The sequence below is a fragment of the Pangasianodon hypophthalmus genome, chromosome 4, assembly GCF_027358585.1.
Source record: "Pangasianodon hypophthalmus isolate fPanHyp1 chromosome 4, fPanHyp1.pri, whole genome shotgun sequence".
NCBI lineage: Eukaryota > Metazoa > Chordata > Actinopteri > Siluriformes > Pangasiidae > Pangasianodon > Pangasianodon hypophthalmus.
Genome location: NC_069713.1, coordinates 15,300,021 through 15,322,687, shown reverse-complemented (window position 1 = coordinate 15,322,687; position 22,667 = coordinate 15,300,021). Strand labels below are relative to the sequence as shown.

The 22,667-nt window shown below is 38.5% G+C and overlaps 1 protein-coding gene across 2 annotated transcripts in view; it reads right to left on the bottom strand.

Moving 5' to 3' along the window:
- Positions 1-1,314: 1,314 nt before the first annotated feature.
- LOC113540153 (NACHT and WD repeat domain-containing protein 2) overlaps positions 1,315-22,667 on the bottom strand; it is a 48,050-nt gene continuing 26,697 nt past the window's right edge. For both annotated transcript variants that reach the window (XM_053233577.1, XM_026936433.3), the window contains exons 5-8: positions 15,315-15,518; positions 13,062-13,212; positions 11,517-12,106; positions 1,315-7,132 (exon numbers count right to left, since the gene is read on the bottom strand). In XM_053233577.1, coding sequence (XP_053089552.1) covers positions 3,227-7,132; positions 11,517-12,106; positions 13,062-13,212; positions 15,315-15,518 — 4,851 coding nt within the window. In that variant the 3' untranslated portion in view covers positions 1,315-3,226. The remainder of the gene's footprint in view (positions 7,133-11,516; positions 12,107-13,061; positions 13,213-15,314; positions 15,519-22,667) is intronic.

Sequence of the window (22,667 nt, the reverse complement as noted above, 5' to 3'; positions counted from 1 at the left end):
ATATATATATATATATATATATATATATATATTAGTTAATATATACTATACAGTATATATAATATAACAAACAGTATACTATACTAAAAGCTATGTTTTTGTAAGCAATACTGTTGACAAATCGGAAGTGTATCCATTCACCTATGATGGATGTCATTTTTTTTTTATTAAAAAAGCTTAAAAATGAAGGCATAATGCCTCTCATACCTAAGAGGATGTTTGTCTTTCTACTGGTTATCCCCTTATGAGTAACTGTATGTTTAGTCTTACTGGCATTATTACAACTCTCTCAACCTTTCACACAACTTTTTTTTGCCTCATACTGCAAATAATTATAGTAAATAATAATATAATGACTTAATCTGTAATACTCGATTCAAGGTTAACATTGCTACACTAATGGGATTTTTGCACTTGAAAGGAGCTGCCTAAAGTATAATTTCTGTTAAAGATAAAGATTGAGATAAAGTTTGTAACTTAAAATCTGTGGCTCAGTTATCAACAACTGTTTAAATAAGGAAATAAATGATAAGCCCACAGTATGATTTAGTTATAAAAGTATATGCCTAAATATAATGCCTATAATGCCTAAATATTTACTATCAGTGTCTCCATGGAGAGTAAAGAGTATGTGTGTCATTATGATGACTTTGCGGAAAGTCTTTTCATAGAGCTGAGACATAGTTGTTATCATAATGATAGGCGGTGCTTATTGGGCCTCTCCTATTATGTTTGCAATTAATAATAAAAGGCAGATATTGTTGGGCCTCTCACATTATGGTTACTATTAATAATAAAAGGCAGATATTGTTGGGCCTCTTGCATTATGGTTGCTATTAATATTAATAGGTGGGACTTCTTAAGCATTGTCCATTATAGCTGCTGTTTATATTGGGCAGGTCATGTTGGGCTACTCCCAGGTCCACATTGGCCATGGAGAATAGACTGTCAGCAAAAGGCCTTACTCCAAGCCCAGACCTTGTTTACTTCAGTATGTTTATGAAAGTGTGTGCATTAGTATAACTGTCAGGCAGGCAGGGAATCCAGGTGCTTTGGGTATGAGTAATAATATTGAAGAAATGTGGCACCTGCCCAGTATTCTGAATGTTTGTTGGCTGCTCATTGCACTGCCATCAAATCCTATTATATCACAAGTTTTGTTTGTGCTGTGATGGGAGTCTAAATTGAATAAACATGATTTGACAATTATTAAGAAATTGGAATTGAAGTATGTAGTATAGAGTGACTTGTATTCTGATATATTAGTCTTTTATACAGGCTAGTAGAACATATGGCAAGAATAAAGCAACTGAATTAAGAGGCAAAAGAGAACCATTTTATTACATTAAAATGTTTCATACAAACAAGGCATACACACTATTTCATATTGCTTCAGACATAATTTTTCCTTTTTTTAAAACAACTTTGTAACAAAATGTAAGTACAACATTTATGAAAATATATAAATCTCTAAACAGGGATTTCAGTGCTGACTATACAAACAATACAATAAACACATTCATTGCCAGTATGCCACCATGTTCTGCAAACATGTATATAATTAAGTCATTCATGTCACATCACATACAATATGCCACGTTCTGCTTTCATAGTGACACATTCAGATATATTCTGGGATTTCAGTACAACATGGGCTTATCGAAGGTTGTTTGCAAAGGTAATACATTTTGTCTTTGACAGTTAATGTAAGTCACACTGGGTGGTACAACAGACCCATAAGGAATAGTGCTCAATTAAATCACAAAACATAATTCATTTGTAAAGAAATTAAGTAATACAAGAAAGGAACAACTTTGGCACACTATATATAATATTTCTAATGTTTTGAAAATTTGTACTTTGAGGGGTAAAATGTGTCAACCCTGAATAATGCTACAGGTTATTACTTGTAAATGGGCATATTTCTCAACAGTTTCAGAAGTAAACATACAATTTGTCGGAATAGCCCTTGAAGTTATGGAGGAGAGTGATGGGGCATGGCTGATCATTTTATAGAGCATGCCAGAATATACCCATAACCAAAGGTAAAATTAAAATCTTCATTCGCAATACTCAACCAACAGTTTGTAGATGAATATTTGTGTCATTGTATTCTTGATATACTGTATGTCAGCTGTGATAAACAACTGTCCCAAATAAAGTGCAACCCCTTAAAACTGGCTTGTCACAACCTTGTTTGTAAATACATATATCTATACATTTTTATGTAAGTCATCTATAACATAAATACTAAATATTATTTTTTCTACTATCACGCGTTCCCACAATGCCTTACTAGTGACATGAAAAACAGCAACAAACAAAACTTGGCATAACTTATGACACCACTTTTTAAGGCGTTTATACTCCTTGTCAGATGCTACACACGATGTTAAATACTCAGTAACAGTATATTCCAACTATCAATATGCAAGAGGTTCAGCTAGTGATATTTTCCATTCCATCCTTCTATTCAGTTTGATACAATAAATGCATTAACATAATATAAACATCCTTAATAATATATAATTTTCCTGAAATCATTCTGCTGTGATGACTGGTAATTCTGAATGAATCAAATTTTATGTTCACTGTTTGTTTATTGTAGCATGTTTGTTATATTTATGAATATCTATATCAAGGTTTTGTTTTAGAAATTCCCTGCATCTTTTTAATCATTAGTGTTTATAAGAAAATTTCTTAAAATCCAGGCACTCTCTTTGATTGCATTAAGCACAACATAACTTTGTTAAGGAGTTGCACAAATTGCAGCAGCCAAAATAGATATGTACACACATACACAAGTTGAATCTTTGAAACAGTTCCAGAGGAGATTAAGAAACTGAGATGACGAACATTTATATAAAAAAAAAAAAAAAAAAAAAAAGAAAAGAAAAAAGCATATATGTGTTATGGCTACAAATATATACCATTTCTATGTTTCTGTATAAAGTAATATTATGGCTTGTTTTGAATAAAACGATGTATTTGTAATATATCAAAGATGTATGTAACAGATAGTATGACAAGTCACCAAATGAGGGACAACAGGATGAAGGTGACCTGACTAAATACAACTGCAGCGTGATAGTAATTGGCCAGTATCAACTGTGTAGTACCCAGAGGACTGATTTGTGCAACTGAATCACAAGGTTGCTGTAAACAAGAATCAACTGCATCCAAATCTGGTCCCATTCATCTATACCACTAACTTCCTGAAGAATTCTCATTGCAGTAACTCCGTCTTTTTTGTTGGTGTTGTTGTTTCAGGCTCCCCACTGTCGGAGACATTGATGGGGCTATCTCGAGAGAAAACTTCAGTTGACTCCCTCCACATGCAATCAGCAATGGTCTTGAAGGCATTGGTGCTGCACTTGGGTCGTATTTTCTGTGAGGCATTGTTAACAATCTGCCGGCTGTTAGAGGTGGCAATCTTGATTTTGAGGGCTGCATCCACCCGGTCCACAACTGTGTAGGTCCCAATACTGCCATCCTCAAAGCCAATAATAATGTTGAGTGCTCGTTGTGATAGGCACAAGTAGGTTGGTGTCTTGTAGAGAGAACAGGTACCAATACTTTTTCCATCAGCAAGTCGCATGACAATTAAACTAGAAACCACACCTGCATCATCGTCCTCATCACAATTTCGGAAACAAATGTAGACCAAGTACCGTCCATCTCTTGATAACTTTTGCCTCCATATTATGCCTGCAGCATGGACTAAGCGCAGTTTACCACTGTGTAGATCTAGAACATTAATGTTGTCATCTCCTTTAGATACAATTCCCAACTTTCCATTTGGTGAGATTTGGAAGTCTTCCAAGTTCTTCAAGAAGTTGCTTGGCAGTTGCACCCTTCTGCAGACAGACTCATCAGCTACACTCCATATGAAAACAGTCTCTGTGGAGGTGATGAAGACAACATAGTCTGGACTGTCTGGAATTAGCTTAAAATTTATGATTGTGATCCCATCATCACAGACAAACTTCTTGGATACACTGCCGGACCACAAGCTGACAGCCAACAGCTTGTTTTTAGTTGTACCAACCAGGAAAGTGTTGGCTGTGGTGATGAGAGCATGCTGGAGGGTTACCAGGATGTTGCACACTTTGTGTCCAGTAGCAAGCCTCCAGACACGTGAGGCATTTTGTTCACAGAGAGAAACGACAAATTGGTCATTATGGGTGATGAGAAGTTGGGATATTTTTTGGCCATTGATCCGGAAGATATTTTCACCTGTGGCAGTCTGCCAGATGTATTGGCTACATTTGTCATCAGATGTCACCATAAGGTCACCAGATGTGGTGAGAACACAGTTCTCCACAAGGCCTTCATGTTTAAACACCATCTCAATGAAACCTGTGCTGAAGTTCCACTTATGGATGGCTTCAGACCCATCCATTGTGTAGACAAAGTCTTCCCTGCCTGATAGCTGTACACTTTGGATCCGTTTCCCTGTTTTGTCAATGTTTGACATTGCTGTAATAATATCAATATCCCAAACTGAGAGAACCCCACTGCTGGCTACGGACAAAAGCAAGTTATGGTGTGTTGACTTGATCAACTTGACGATGGCTCCTGATATCTCTATTAAACTAGCCATGCACTGCCCACTGTCTCTTCTCCACACAAATATGGATGAAGTATTTTCCATTGATGCTACAATACTTTGGCCATTCTTTGACAGAACAGCAGCCACAAATCTCTCACTACGTTTGGCCTTAAACTTCTCTACCATCTTCCAAAGCTTGGTGTCAAGCACCTCAATGCTTCTGGCTTTGCAAATAAGTACTGATTTCTGATCCTCAGATAATTCTATACCTACCACCTCACTATCATCCCCTCGGCAGTCATAGTCCTCCATAAGCCTGGGATTTGTGATATCTTTGGTGTTCCAGACAGAAAGACTACCTTCATTGTCAATCATCACCATTTGATGGATTGTGTCTAGAACCAGGATGGACTTCACAAATCCACCAGAAAACTCAGAGGTCACTGTTGCAAGCTTATCCCCACTTCCTAGGTGGAATATAGTGGTGGTGTTTAAATATTGCCCACAGAAAGCATACATCCCATCTGGGGAGCATTCAACACAGGTTACTTCGTACCAGCAATGGAACTGGTATAGGGGCCAACCATACTGCAAGTCAATCACATTGACATCTTTACTAGCCTCCAGCCAAGCTAAGGCATGGGGGCTGGATAAGGTAAATCCATTAATGAATGCCACCCCACCTGTGATGCCACAGTGCTTTGAGCCTTTTACCTCCACCTCTGACAACAAACAGGATTTATGGTTGTCATAAATTAGTAGTGTGTTTTTTGTAGTGGCAACAACAAGGTACTTCTCATCTGTGGTGAGCCTGACACCAAGCACAACTGACCTTGCTGTGTCGATCTGTCTCAGCAACTGTCTGCTCTCTACATCCCATGTACTGACTGAGCCATCCTCAAGAGCTGCAATTACAATGTTGGGAGCCAGGGTAGGTAGAATCTCAACAATCTGCATATAACTAGAGCACAGCGGTAGTCTCTCAGGACTGTATGTAACATCCATGGAAGAGTGGAGTGGCACTATGGAGCAGTATTTGGGTCCATCCTTGTCACACTCTAGTAAGAGATGTCGGAGTTTGGGAAGTGATGTGACCACAGGAAGAAGTCTTTGCTGAAGCTCAGCAGATAGTGAGGCAGGGTTCTTGATTACTTTGACCTTTATACTTCGTAGTGTGCTAGCAAGGAACTTGAGCTCCTTTTCCTGTGAGTAGCTGTACGCCAAGTCAATGTCTGACAAGGCCTTGTCAAATTGTCCAATCTTTATCATTGTATACAGCCAACTGAAGTTCATGATGACACCATACATGAGGTCATCTGTCCGCCCACTCCTTGTCAAATGAAACAACAGTTCTGTCATTTTTCTGTGATTGACAAAGAAGATATCTGGCTCAAGTAAGTTGCACTGGAACACCCAAGGTTGTTCTGGTGTTTGCCGGTCATAAGAATGCTTGTCAGCAGAGGCTTTGTCATGGCCACGAAGGCTTTGTTGGTTGTGAGGGTTCCGATGCTGAGAGATGTTTAATGAGGCAAAGTGATTGTTGTCACAGTGGAAAATCTTCTTTCTACCACCTGCCCATACCCCAAGAAAATACTCAGCTAAAAGGCTGTGCATTTGATGCACATCTTCTTCATTACTGAGATACAGCTTTTGTGCAATGAGATGCAGATGCCTGTTTGCCCACACCATCAGGGTTACGTTCCGAACCTGACGCTCCACCAAGTAACCCTCTAGCTCTTCTCTTAGTTGAGCAATGAGATCATAGGAGATTCGCAGTGGACTCTTTAGATTTGAGCTGACCATGATGTCTCCAAGTACACTATTGTCCAAAGATAGTATATCCTCCAGTTCCACCTCCGTCAACCCTACACGTGCCATTGTAATGTATCCCAATGCACGAAAGACAAAGTGGGACCCCAGCTTATTTTCAATGGAAATAAAGAGATGTTCTATACTCTCATGTACTGTTGAGCAAAGGGACTTTTCATCAACATCTTTGTGTGAGCGCCAGTGTACCACCTCACGATAGATAAGGTTGACAAACATGGGCAGTGTACATTTAGCCAGGGCTTCATTTACATATATTTGTTGGCCTGAGGTTACTTTTCGTTTGACACTCAGAAGTTGCTGTTTTAGTGTCTGGCTACATGCCTTACGGTCTCTTTGTGTCAATTCTACATAGCAATCCTCATCATGAATCAGGCAACGTAATTTCTGTAGTATCCCATGTTTGTTAGGCAAAGTCGATACCACAATGCGGACTGTACAAGGAAGGTGGATAGGCAACCACCAGAGCTTACGTGCCTCATCTGCTTCTGACAGCTGTTCCAAGGAATCCAGTATGATCACTAGGGGTCGATGGAAGGATGACTCTCCCAGAAGGTTAATCAACAATTCCCTCATCTCTTCAATCTTGTTTGGTAGGTAGTGGATTAAGCAGTGATAGTTTATGGCAATCTGCTCACAAATACTTTGGAGGAGGTTGCGGAGGTCTGTAGAGAGGTCGGAGGAACCAATGAAGCGAACAATGATGACAGGATCTGTTTCTGGCCCCATTTCTTTCTGAAGCCATGAGTATGCCTGGAAAAAAACAAGAAAATGATTGATTGGTTATTCTGTTTCTTAAAAACAATTAAATTATTTATGATAAATATTATATATCTAGATCTCGAAACAATCTTTGAGCAGTTACACACATTGGGCCATATTATGAGTTGGTGACTTAAGTTAGGGGCTTAAATCCAAAAGTTACATCAATATTTTACATGGGGAAAGTTATGTGTATTCAGAGATGGGTTACATACATGCTTAAGTTGATTTTCTGAGTGTGGCATTCAGATTATGCAAATCACAATAGTGTAGTTCAGGCCTCCAAGGTTGGAATTAATACTGCTGAATCCTGCATAACTAAAACACGTATCTTTTTTCAGCAAACTCCAAACTGCATGCATAATTCACACATAACAAAGAATAGTGCTAGTCTATAGTTATGTCTGATGTCTGAAAAACCAGTGTGCGCAATTTCGATGTTTAATCCTCGCTACATGCACTTAACTCAACTCTGAATACCGCCTATTAGAATTAAACAATTACAACATTAGAATTAACAGAAAAGTAAATAAACTTTGGATTGTTGTCTAATGTTGAGCAGGATCGTGGTACCCTGTTACTTTAATGAAATTTAATTGATGGAAAATCCTTGTGACTTACTGCTACCTGCATAAGACTACACATTCTAATCGGAGAAGCTGTAAGTCTGTGCAGAAAATATTGATGTGTGAAGGGAGTGGCTCAGACACAGTGGCTTTCATGTTCTGCTGCCCAGCATATATCTGGCTAATTTCAGATTGCTTAGCAACAAAAGAGTTACTGCTGCTCAGAAGTACCTGTAAAGACTTTTCACTCTCTGCTGCTCTTTGTTTCACTGAAATGTACCTCAGTGCCACCACTCCAGACAGTGCACTGTGTTTACCTGGATTTCACCTCCAAGAGTGGTTTGTAACACTTTTAACGCTGTACTCAGGGCGGTGGAATCTGTTTCTATATTAATGAAGTTTGGTACCAGTGTCACGGTGTAGAAGAAGTATTGTTGCCAATACCTGAAATCCTTCTTCATAAACTGCAAACCATTTAATTCACTGCAGGATTTCGTTCAATTATTATTGTTGTAGTCTGTATTCCACCTCAGGCCATGTGAGGCTCTGCTCCACCTGGCTGATGAGATAACCATGACTGTGGAGCAAAAACACCCAGACTCTGTTGTCATTATTTTTGTGCCTTTGAACAGAGCACATCTCAGTCGCAAACTGTCAAAAAATACAATACAATGCACCGCTACTATACTATTTAAAGGATGCCTATCACTTTGTTCCCTGTGCTGGTTTGGGACACTTTGATCACTGCCTGGTCCACCTTATTCCAGCATACAGACAGAAACTATAGCACTACAAAGAAATGTACCAGGGAAGGTAAAGACAGACTACAGGCGTGTTTTGACTGTGCCGACTGGAGTGTTTTTGGACACACAAGCACCAGTTCACCAACACATCAGATTGTTTTTGAGTGCGCTTACATTCCCACCATCTCTCAGGACCCGAAATGGGAAGCCAACATTGACTAAAATTGTCAAAAAGGCCCAGCAGAGGATATATTTCCTGCAACAGCTGAGTAAGTTCAACCTACCACAGGAGCTGTTCCCCCAAGTACCTATTCCCCTCCAGAGCCTGGAACAGAGTGTTAAAACGTAATCACCACCCCTGTGTGCTAAGGTAACCATATTTTAACTCTTTCCCTCCAGCAAGTGTTTCAGACCAATCTATGTCTGAACCTCCAGGTAAAGGAATAATTTCTTTCCATATGTGATTAGACAATGTGCATGTGAGAGGAGTCAAGCTTGATGAATTTCAATCTAGCTACCCTTAGCCAGCAAGCAGTGAGTGATACCAGGGTCATTCTGAGAGATTTGTAAACTAGGCCACCTCAGCCAAGCATGGTGGCTTAGTGCTTAGCATGTTTGCCTCGTACCTCCAGGGTTGGGGGTTCGAATCCTGCCTCTGCCCTGTATGTGCAGAGTTTGCAAGTTCTCCCTGTGCATCGGGAGTTTGCTCCCCCAGTCCAAAGGCATTTGTTGTAGGCTGATCGGAATCTCTAAATTGTCCATAGTGTGAGAATGTGTGTGTGATTGTGCCCTGTGATAGGTTGGCACCCCGTTGAGGGTGTCCCCCGCCTTGTGCCCCAAGTTCCCTAGGATGGGCTCCAGGCTCCCATGACCCTGTGTAGGATTATCGATACAGAAAATGGATGGAAAAAGTGGTAAACTGGCCCAACTCTAGGTCATTTTTGGGCTAGCTGCAGAGAGAGAGGCAAGTTAGCTAGTCATTTCATGAAGGTAAGAGGTAAGTTGTGTCTTTGCTTCAAATATTATTGAAACTAATAATATTATTGAAGCTAATAAATGAAGGGGTGCAAGGATGTAATGTGGCATGAATGCGTTGACACTTAGACACTTGTAGCTACATACTGGCCGTATTTATCTCAACCATTATGTTATTTACTTACATGAATGTATGTTCTGCAGGTAGCTAGCTAGCCATCTAATGTTAGTCACATTTCAATGTAGATAACATTAGTTAGCAAAAGCAGTAAATGATTAGCATGTATCTGCTGAGTTTGTTCACAAGTACCCGACTTCCGTGTCATTTACTGACAGCTGCTGAGAGTGGAGGTAGGTTAGTTAAAGTTGTGTCATTTCATAAGGGTGTGTCCATGCTTGAAATATTGTTGTAGCAAATAGCTTATTTATTGAAGGGGTGTGAGGATGTACTGTGGCATGAAGGACTTCTAATAAAAATGATATATCTTTTAGACCCTACATGAATGACTGCCTCACCTTTGCTTAAATGCCACTGACACTTGTGTGACAAATCCTATGAAGTCAGTGGTGGCCCAGGAAAACAAGGCTTGCCTTGTTTTCTTTTACTTAAAGTGACAATGTTGTTTGTGTCCTTGTCTTTGTCATTTATTGTAATGTCTACAAGCCTAGTGAGAATTCAACAACCAAGTTCCTTCTTCGAAGAACTCAACAATCAAATTCCTTGTATACACAAATGTACTTGGCCAATGAAGCATGACTCTGAAATTGCACTTGTGTGACCTTTCCTTCTGTCTGCAGGGGTTGACCATTCAAAACCTCATAACCATGGTGTGTACTGAGTAAAAAAGAAAATAGGACAAAAATCACAAAAAAATTTCCTCTGCCAGTTCCTATGCCAAGACCATTGTATTCTGATATTTTGCAAGTTGTCTTGTTAAAATCATCTAGGGTTAGGGTTAGGGTCATCTGTTTTGGTTGTCTACTAAGTAATCTCTTGTTGTTTAAACTGGCCAGGACTGGAAATTTGTTGTTTGAATTGCTTAGACCTGATTATTGACTAAATGCGTTATTTTGATTAGTCATTACTGTTTGTGTTTGGTCTCAATTCTTGTTATAAATACCCCATTGCAATGAATCACTTGTACTCTATTATTAGAAAATCCAAGTATGAAACAGTTATACATGAGTCGAGAAATGTTTCTGCCATAATATCATGGTTTGGAGTATGTGCATGTGGCACAGTATTTTAGGTATTTTTCTGACCATTGTCACAGGCGTTAACTTGGCACATAGAGTTAGGGTTTGGGTTAGAATGAATACATTATCAAGAGTGTGATTAGATGTGAGTGGGTCTCCACTGTGATATTTTTGTAATGATATATGATTAGATTTTACTTAGTGTTAGAAAAACCTGGCTGACTGACACAGTATTCACATAAACCAAACATGCCGGAATGCCACTTCCATGCACATCCGCCAAGTTTAACCTCTGTGTGTATGCATACTCTACAATAGAACATCTATACCAGTTAATTCATCAACTCTAAGAGGGTAATACATTAATTATACAATGTTCTGTGCATAATGATACATCTTAGTTTGTTCTTAATTGTTAAGGCTAAAATAATTAGTCCGGAAAATAGCATTTTGGCCTTGCATCTGTCCTGAGAGGAGGTCTTGAGAAGTGCTAAAGTTAATGGTAGCTTAGACCTACAATTTTCTTTTTTCAGGGAAAAAGTTATAATAAATGACCCAGTAATGTGCCCCTTTGCTTTTGGTATGAATGCACTTGTTACTGCAACAATAGTCTGCATGAAAGATGATTACAATTGTCTGGAGTAGAAAAAGAATGGTAGATGGCTGCTGTAACAATGTATCACGATCAATGCATCTTAATCCAATTCTTTTTGTGTAGCATCAATTATTAAGCTCACTGAAGCATTATTGAGGCACTGCACAGCTTAAGACAACCTACAATATGACTTAATTACATATTTTCAATTGGCCCACAAAAGAAGGGCATTTAGTTTATGATCTCTCTCCACCATTCATGCATACATAAACATAAATATGCACAGACAGTTCTCTCACCTGTTTAGCTACCTCAGCAAGCAACAGCGTCTTTCCTGTACACGGCCCTCCATAAACGACTAGGGGCAATATTCTCCCTCCTTTGGATGGGTACAGGTATTCCTGCACCATATCCAGGACCTCACTTTTATACACATAAAACGAGGAAAATGTCTTGCACAGTGAAAGATGTTGTATGATCTCGTCGTACAGTGGATCTGTTTCTGTGTCAAAGTTTTGTTGGACAGTAGCTTGAATAATGTCGACCATGTCCTCGTAGAACTGCTTACACAGACCCTCCACATAGTGACTCTCTACCTCTTGGGAGTAGCCCAGCTTCATGTCGCAATGGGTGACCGAGGAATAGACACGGAGGTTGGATGCTGCGACTATTGTGGGGATAAACTCATCTCGGACTTTCAGAAGCCGCTCATAGGCCTCCTGGTTCCTCATGACACGATCCCCACTCATAATAATGTCCATGTAGCGGGTCATGTCTGGGATCTTGGCAAAGCGGTCGAAGTTGGAGATTTTGCGAATGTAACACACACACTTCTTCAGGAAGGCTGGGGTCTGTTTTCCTAAAGCAAAGTCCAATTCATCCTCCAGTGCTATGAAAAAGAGAGAAGAAATACTGCTTTTCATTCATGCTTTTGAAATATTTGATGTTTTAATCACTATGCACTATAATACTCTACACCCAAATTGATGTCTTGATGCCATGAAGTGCCTGTGTTTTTTGGCAGTCTTTAGCATGTGATTAGTGGTGCTTCCTTAAGCTGCCTTTAAGGCAAAACATATTTGATTTGATCTCTTAATCCATCATTGCAACGTCTTATCAATGTCCTCCAAAGAGAGAGCCCCACTGACAGCTTGCCAACCCTATCAGCTTAGTATCGCAAGCTCAAAGCTTGCTTTGTTAATGAGGGGATGAGAGGATGAATATGGCTGGAAAGGCACCATTTTGGAGGCTGCAATCTCAAGTCCCATATGTTTTACTTGCTGTACAGTATCAGTGGTTGGTTGAAGAGAAAGTGGTCGTTTGTTGAATAAGAATTATAATTGGCCTACTAGATTTCCCTGGTGCATAGAGGTTAGTAGAACAATGTGCTGAAATGTACTGCTGTTGTGATCTTGACCAAGCTGGGGATTGGCTGTGTTTACAAAGTTGACTTTTGAAGACTGCACACTAGTGGGCTAATGGGCACTTTTTGTACAAACTGAAAAATATCTGGACTGTCTTGACACCCCCCCCAAGCTTTTAGTGTGACTGCTAACATAGATTGAATATCAACTCAATAACACATTTAATTGGAAGTTTGTATGCATATACTTCAAAACATTTATTTGAAAAGATGACCCATCAATATTGCTTTGCCATAGTTATCAAATTTATTACATGGTCTTTGTTACATTAACTTTGCATTCATCTGCATACCCCTGATTCACTGATTCATAAATTATATGAAATATAACAGTAAAAACACTAAATTATTGTCATCCAAACTAGAGTGCTGAATCCCTACAAACTGCCATAGGTTAGTATAGAATTCATCTGCCACATACCCGAACAAAGAAATTTTTTGGCCTGTGCACTTTTCATGGTTCCTTTCTCTTGTAGTTGTAGGACTGCAGTTCTGAAGATTTTCTTGATTTCTTCAGAGACTGCTCTCCATGCCTTAGCATTCTTGGCCTTTGCAACACTGCTCGACTCCATCTGTGAGAGAGAGGGAAAGAGTCATGGTCAATGATCTGCCAGTATTCAAAGAAAATAATTAAGCTTCTAAGACCAAGATTTATCTCTACACTATGTTGGTCTTTGAATATTTAAATAGGGATTCTTGGTTCCTTTCTTTGGTTAAGAATAAAGCTTAATCCATCCTCCATAAAAAACCTCAGTCAGGTATCACTTTAGATGGCCAGCCAGGCATTTTTTTTTGTATTTGTCATGCTCCCTGCTTTAAATTCAGAAAGCTATCATATATCTGATATTTTTTGTCTGTTTTTAGAAAGCATATAAAGTGGGAGAGAGAGAGAAGAGAGTGATAGAAAAAGAAGAGGGGGCAGGTTACTTTGGGCCAGATCAGGGTTTTTTTTGTGTCTGAATACATGCAGAAATTCAAATCCCGCTGTTTTTCTCATTTTAGTCCAGCAGAGCCACTCAGCCTCACAGACACCCCTCTTAACACAAAGTACAAACTACAGTGTGTGTTTGTACAGACCTGACATGTGCCATGACATGGGCCTGACTGTGTGTGTTTTTAACTGAGCATATGAGTATGAAAGAAAGACAGAAAAAGAGGTATACAGATGGAGAATGCAATTACCTGTGAGTGGAAGTGTAGGTGAATGCATATTCAGGAGAAAGGCAGTAAAAGAGATAGAGAGGGATAAAAATCTGAATGTGAGAAAAAAGCATGCAAATGCTAGATCCTGCACTCTTACTAAGGTTTAATGAAAGACAAACTGAATTTATGAGCCTAATAAACTCTCCTGCAGGCAAGCAGCTTGCTCTCTTGGGTCAGGCAATTTCTGAGAGGTCCTCAGCCACTAGTCTAGCACATTGTGACATTTACAGGATACATCTGAGAGTCTGGGTTCAAATTTGTCTATATGGCCTCCCTAGGGAACACTAAATGCATAATTCATAAGGTTTCTCTTTAAGTTAAATCAACATGAAGTAGTACAAGAAAATTAAGTAGTGCAAAATGGTTGTTAAGTTCCTTGGGTTTATGGCTCTACATTCATCAGGTTCACAAGAAATACATGTTGAAAAGGATTTTTTTGAACATGTAAATGGCCATGACGTTTAAAAAATATATACCAAGGTGCCAGTTTATTAGTTACACCCCCACCATCACACAAATTGTACACTCCAATAATGTCATGTAATGTCTCATGTTATGTAACACGCAGTGTGTGGTATTAATCAGGCAGACCATAGAGTTGAAGAGGAAATTGAAAGCCAGCAATACAAATACAAAACATTGAAGGAATGAAACTTTTAAGAAAAAATTTGTTTGTAGGATATAACAAATTAGGAAAGAAAGTATTGTAGGTCTTGTCTTAGATGAGACCCAGGTGATTTCCAAAAGACTGATTTAAAGAGGCAGCAATGTGAGAAAAGCATTATATAATGGTGACTAGGAGTTTAAACCCTCCACCCATAAATGTAATTAATTCTTAGATTTTTCCAAAGTAAAGGTTTAAAATATAACAAAATCCAACATCCAACTGGAATTCTCACTTAGAACATCTCATCTGAACATCATTGCTAGGTTCCTTCCTTCGTGGCTACAGTTCATCCACACTCATAAGGATAATTCCAGCATGACAATGCACTTTGTAACAGGCATACTGTATGTTGTTACTGAATGAATATAAAAGTATGGCAGGAAGTGTTCATTGCTTCTGTGGCTTGCATAATTCCTGGATCTCAATTCTATTGAGACTACAGTGGTCCAATTTTCAGCAACTGTGTAAAACAATCATTTCTGCATGGAACAACATACTGGAACAATGCCACCAGTATTGAAGAATCGTTGCCTAGGTGAATGCTTGCTTTAATGAAGGCTGTATGTGTACCTAATAAACAGGCAACTCAGTGTGTACAGTATTTATGAATGTAGAATGATCAAGATTGGACTACAATACAGGAGAAAAGTTGTCCTTTGTCCAGGTTTAATCTTGATCTCCAATTATTTTACATTATACCATTTTTATTTATATTAATGTGTGTTTTAGATGACATCAGGTAATATCCAGTTAACATCCCATTGCAAATATGTCATAAATGTCTACGCTGTCTATCATCCTTACCGAGTTCTGATAGTTTTTCAGCATCTCAGCTTTGGGTTTGAGGTAGTATGCCGGTGGTACTGAGTTTTCATCCCGGCAGTACCACTCCTCCAGGATCCGTGTATCCAGACCCGCTTCCACTGCCGCATCTAGAATCATTTCAAACTCAGCTGATTCCACCTCCCCTGGAACACGAATGCTGCCATACTTCTCCCCCACCAAACCCTGAGAGAAGAGAAAGACAGAGAGAGGAAGACTACACTAGTAAACACTTGCTATGACCAGAAAACACTTCATTAAAGACATGTGATAACCAATGCCACTGCCACGGCATTGTACCTCTGCTTTATTACATAGCTGCCCAATATTTCACATTAAATTGAACCTCATTATGATCTGCATAATTCCCCATTCACCTTTAACTATATTTAGCAACAGCAGGAACATGAAGTTCACATTTCCTACTAACACAGACACAGAATAAAGACACAATTGTGAGGAGGGGATTCTGTGTAGTAAGCCCGTCATGATTGAGGCAACAAGTTAACAGTGGGGAATTTTGCTACTTGGTCTCTATTACCTACCAGCCTTCTTTACTGGCACTAAAGCAAATCCCATGCACTGATGTGTCTGTACAATCAACTCCAGAATTTCTAATATCCTTCATAAGAATTACAATTACATAATTATTCGAATTTTCCACTTAATTGGAGAAAGCACACAATGAAACAGACATGCTATTGCCCACATTATTACATTATTACTCATGCCTTTTGAAATTAGTAGTGAAAAATATTAAGAATAAGGAGCTTTGACAGCTATTTTAAGGAAATTAGCTTAAAACCTCTGAAGCAAAATCTCTCTATAATTCATGTTTTTATGATTTATAAGAGAGGGCAACTAAAGGAGCAACTAAAGTTATAAACAGTATATTGCTTTAGTTTTTTCTATACAAGCTTAATGAGTATCAAGTACTTATGTATTGATCAAGTGCATAACTCGTACAGTGAAAAGGAAAACTGAGTTTTCATAGGTATTCTTTCCAACAAAGGGGTAAGAGGAAAAAAGATACCAGGGTTTCATATTTTATGTATTTTAGGAACTGGGTCACATCCTCATCTTGAGGTTTATACATTCCAAAAGTTATAGTCTCATGTCTCAACATGTGAGCTACTCAGAGCAAAGAGTGATCCTAAGCAAAAAGTGGAAATGCAGCTATAATGTCCCTGTGGTAAGATATATACCTCTGGCATGTTAGACTGTCTCTATCTCTCTCTCTCTCTCTCTCTCTCTCTCTTTTCCCCGCCCCCCTCTCTGTGTGTGTTTGTGTGTGTGTACACGCACTGCAGTGCCACCTGCCTTCTGACAAGATCCCACAATAATCAATATTGTCTGTGGTCGCAGGTGTGTGTACGTATGTTTAAACTACTCATGGCAGTTTGTTGGCCTGTTACTGCTAATTCACCTGTTCACCTGTATAAGTGAATAAGTCTCTTTACATAATCTAATAAAAATATGAACTTCAGTGCAGCTTTTTATTGGATCTGTTGTGACAACCACTGGCCTCTTCTTGTGTTGGGTTTTGCGTTTTGTGTCTCAAAATTGGAGGAGGAGAAGGAATATATTCACCTGAGTCTCCATGCCTTATAAAAGATAGCTGGTCTTCTTTTCTTTTTTCCTTTCTTTTCTCTCCTTATTTTAATTTTGTCAATTACAGTTTTGCCATATCCTACACACTGATGCAGCTGCTTTACATTACTGATGGTACTGACTTCCACATTACTTTATTTGTGTTTCGCTTTGGTTTAACCATGTTTTTAATAAAGCACTTGCCTGGTTATATACATTTGATTAAAATCAGTTGTTGTAGATGTAATACCTGTGTGAAATACAGCTTTTTTAAAAAAAATATTTTAACAGCTTGATAAATGCTTGATTTGCAGATAAATAATCAAAGCCAATTACCAGTAAATAGAGCAAATAAGTAGAGCAATAATATAATGACAATTTAAAAAGGCAAATAACATTGATAATCACAATTACACTTATAGGAACCTCAAACTAAAATGTAGGTAACAGGGTTTGGTGTAATTTGATGTAATTTGTAAATGTGAATCCGAATGAGCAGATGGATCTTTATCAGCTCATTAGTCTTTCAGTTGAGTAATAGGTGTATTTGCATACCAGAGGCACCTTGAAGAGCTGACCTGGATGTTATTCATTATATGCTGGACCTGGATATTCAGAGATGCTTAAAGATCATCAAATGTTTTTGAGATTATATATAGAGTATATATAAATTTCATATCAACACTAAAACACACCAGACACAATTTTATTTATTTTGGTAGTCTGCTGTTCGATTAACTTCCCTCTGTGTTTTGTTTATATGAAATGAGTGTGTTTATTTGATCAGGATATAGACACTTATATATATAAATAAAGCTTTAATTAAACCAGACTTGTAAGCTTTACTTAAACTGGAGTTAAATTTGAAATATTCAAGTTCTAAAATGATTAAAAACCTAGTTATAAATAGAATTCACCTAAATACAGGTGAGGCTGGAAAATGGTTCAGTTTTCTGTCACATTGTGGCCTTAAATAGCTTTATAAAAAAAAAACGAGCACATATTAATAACTGTCTTTAATTTAGAGCAGCCTCAGACTCAGCTTCACTGAAATGTATTTTTCCCTGCTCTTCATGTTTACTTCTTTCCTCCGATGTTTAATTGCTCTTGTGCATAAATCACCTTCACTGGTAACTGCATTAAGACTAGAGAGTGCTAGATTAGATAGTGTTATTCAATAATTATAGTGTCATCCTAGCATAGCCAGGAATTAATTTCAGAGTAAATAAACAAAATAAAATCAGCACATGATCTGTACAATTATATTGATAAGTGGGACACGCTCACGTATTTTGGGTGGATGGTAGACAGTAGCTGAAGCGATGACACAAATTTGATATTTTATCTTATAAAACCAGATCAAATATTAGATATTTTATCTTATAAAAACAGATGTACACTTCTTTTTCTTCTCCTTCAGTAAACTTCCAGTATTTCATTGTCTGTAACCTTGATATCTGTATGCTTATTTCTATGGAGCTATTTGGCTTTCAAACAGAAACAGGAAAAATGCATCATTCCAATTGGTTATTAAATATGTTTACAATTAAATATGGAATCGCAATGACGACTCTGTTGACCTTCTATGAACATTATTATAATGCAATTAGTGTACAAAAATGTTATTTGACATTGAATAACAGTAATTGCACTGCACTGAAGTTCAAAAATGCTATATAACCTCAGCTGTGTTATTAAATATCCACAAATAAGCACTGGAAAATATTTCAGAGGCATTCAAACCCCTAGGTGCACCTCTGGATAGGCCTCAAGTCTTTGTGTGTTGCATATCAGGTATTTGTGGTGATTCTAACAGGGAAGAACTAGATTCATTTGTCTGCTGTCCTTGCTGTCCTGTAGGTCCCATCCCATGTTTTAAAGTAAGAACTAGAGTTAGTGCTAATGTGTTTAAATACTTGCTAGCCTGCATGCTATTAACTATGCACAATCACTTGTCAGTGTCCTGTTTCATTGTTGATTTAATTTTTTTGTGGCCAAGATTTAATTGAATAATTTTTGAAACAGGGATTTCATCAAATGTTAAATGTCCTCACAGCATGTTTATTGTGTTTAAATAGATACTGGGAAGAAGGATTACCCCAGTGAATGGGAGGTGCCTAGGAGGTGGTGCAGGAAAGTGCTGGTTTAAGCCCAAAAGCTGTGTGTGTGCCTTTAGTCATGTGGAAGTGGGAAAATTAATACTTGGCAAAAAAAAAAAAACCTAGCCAGAATAAAATGAAGTGCCAGTGTGACTGCATGTTTGAATACTGCTTTTTTTTTTTTTTATCTAGATGACCAGGTATCTGTGCTTTGGCCAGTAGTTGGTTCTCCTTTTGAAGAAAAATTACATGGTACACAATGGTTTGTAAAGTGTTGGAAAAGAATTACGAGGTTGCAACTTTGCAGAATTTTCAAGACTTTTTACTAATACTGCTGTGTCTGAAGCAATTGGATAATTTTCATATGCTTCATCCAATATCTACCTAGGTGAGGATGAAAAGTTATCATACTTGATTATCATATTTTTTTAATTATTGGTTAAAGTTGGTTGATTGTTTAATATGTAGAGCCCTTGAGTAATTTAGACAGCTCGCTTAGTCATTGGCATCCTACCAAGTGCTCAGACCTCAATGAACCAATTAAAATTTGTCCTGTTGTATTCATGGACAGATTAATGTGAGCAAGACACTGATATGACTGATGCAACCAAATATCAACTTGGTTGTTGTTTCTAAAGTCTGACTAAATTGCAATTAGGTATATCAGAGAACTGTGAGAATTCTCACTAATGACTGATGTCCCGTCATGTGCTGCTTGTATAAAAACCTTCATTATTTTTTTTTTGCCTTGTTATCCTAGTGGTGGATCTGCAGGAAGAAAGTATGAAGACAATGTGATCAGCTGAAATACTTTTATTTCAGGGATCCTCAAAGGAACCCCTGCTTCATAGGGAGAGTATAATGATTGGTTGTCTTGTTTTGTTTTTAGGGTGCTAGGAGGCTTCCTATACTAAAAGGCCATTTTGGCTGACACAAGATCACTTATTTTCAATTTCTGTCATTTTCACTGTATTCTCTAAAGAGTATACTGTGGTGAACTACATTAGAACTAAACTACATCCTTAGAAGCATTTTTGTCATTTCTTGTGTAGTGATACACAATTGTATATCATAGCTGTCCTTTGAAGTGGTTTGAGGAGTGTGTCTGAACTGTACTTTCTTTTTCTTTGTGCTTTCCTCAGTCTATTCTCTCCTTTTCCATTTCTTCCACCACCTCGTTATGCCTGAGGCTCTGTGACTGTGTGTCAGCTGCACTTCTCCTCTAACAAGAGCTTTGATATTTCTGTCTCTTAACTGAAAGAAACCACAGAGTCGCTGTTTTTTCTTAAAGAGGTGTCAGTGGCTTAGTGAGAATTTAAAAGCATTTGGGTCATGCTCTGTTTCTTTACCTAAAACAGTTACTCATATTGACTGCTTGGAAATCAGACTAATAATATCTGCTTAAAATAAAACTTAAAAATGAACGTATATGATGGAAGAGTGGCTCATGTAGGGCTTCAACACCCAAAACTGCTCATCATCACTGAAAATAGGTCCTATGCCAGACTCAGAGCTTCAGAGCTATCACTTTTTCTTTTTATTTTAATGTCCTCACTTCTTTCTATCTCTCCTACTCTCTCTCTCTCTCTCTCTCTCTCTCGCTCGCTCTCACTTGCAGGCTGTCACAGTCAGATTAAACAGCTCCAATCTGCACAGAGTCCCTCTCGGGAGACTCAAACTGACACATGCAACCCAGAACTGTCAACTTGCAACCCCCTACTCTTGTCTTTTCTCTTTCTCTGATCAAACACTGGGTTCCCAGTTTACAATAAACAGTCCTGAATACATACATAACTCCCAGCAACGGTGCATCACAACAACAGCGAGGACATCGACTGTCACTGCTTCCAGACACCTCACATATCAAGAGTCTAAAGGCACACACCGAGAGGTTCGGGGAAGACGCCTTGTCGTCTTATTTTTTTGGAGTGCTAAGAAAACATCTCAATGGTCAGTCAGTGCTTTACATAGCTTGCAAATAGGTCAGAATTTGCTGTTTGGCTCTCCAAAGCTGGAAAGTCTGTATGGGTTTTCCTTGAACCTTTTACCTGTTTTGCATCACTTCCTCTGGGATTCACGTTTTGGAGAATCCGAATGTCTGAACTTTCTCCCTGGAGAAACAGCAGAGCACATCTCATAGCTCTGAGCTCTGACCTCATTCTCTTAGGGAATAATAAAGCAGATTTTTTTGGCTAGAACAGGCTAGCCAGGGCGTCTCCAGACTCTGAGCTCAAACAGAATGCCTCAGAAAGAATCTTTTCCCAAACTATAAAAAGGAGTTGAGGAAAAAAATGAACAGGGCCATGTTTGACTATTTTAGCTGTTTAACAAAAAAAGAATGGTTTATATTCTGCACACATCCAACTTCTGAAGACAGTTTTGCAGAAAGTTTGCAATTATTTTAGAGAGATAACAGATGTTTAAATACAGTCTTGTGCCTAATTTAATTCAGCCATGGCAGAAACCAGAGCAGTTTGAACAGAGAAAGAGATTACATATTTCATCCAGATGAGAAAGGGAGCTTGAAAGAGGGCAAAAGGAACTTGGATTTGCTAGAGGACATGAAGGATATAGTTGAGTGAGAATAGGAGGAGTGAAGTGGGAGAGAGTGACAGGAAGAGAGATAGAGAGAGTGACAAGATCTATTAAATGAGGCGTGAGAGCAGGAGAAAGACAGATGACTGAAAACACCGATAAGATAAGGGGAAAGGAGAAAGAAAATGAGAAACCCAGATTAAATTAGAAAAGGGATGTTTGAGTACCAGAGAGAGTTATGAAGGGGAAGGCAGCAAAATGAGGGATAGCTATTGAAGTGTTGAAAGCGAGAGACAGAGGATTTTGTGTGTCCTGTAAGTACGTGACCGAGACACAGACAGTCAACAGACATAGATAATGTGTGGGAGATTGTATGAGGTAGAGGGAGAGAGATATCACAATGAGAAGGAGGATAGTGGGAGGACGGGGGACCAACGGTATTCCCTGCTCTCTATTTCTCCCCTCACTCTGCTTGTCATTCTCTGACTCCAATTATCCTCCTACCCCTCACCCACATCACTCATTTACATTTTAATCATTTAACATCAATCTCACCCACACCTGTGCACTGATCTCTCATCTGCACTCGACCTGACAGCGATCAGCACTACACACACCCACACACACACACCAGAGGAGAGAGATTATTACAAAAATGTGTCCTTTTTTCAGCCACATTTTTGATTACAGTTGTTAAAAACAACAGTGATTAGTGCTTGTCATTGCACTTGTCTAAAGTCCATTAAGGCAGCGTGGCATCTGGGATTCATCCAGATGTTCAGTGGGAACACCTGAGATTGTTCAGAGCACTCCTGCTGTCAATGAACAGCCTTGTTCTTAAGTAGACATTGTTCATTACAAGGCAGCAGACTACTCAAAGGATGTGTCAATTGCAGAGACAGATTTTGATTAGCATACTATTAATTGCACATCTTTAATGCATTGCACATAAAGTAGTGGCAGATAGAATACCAAGCATCTGTGTTCAGATAGAGGTTTGAACACACATTTAAAGATAATGGGAAACATACATCGCATTAAACATTTTTGTTTTGTAGTGTAACATACTTCCAAATTTGGAATTTCATTATATTTGGAATAGTCAGTGTTG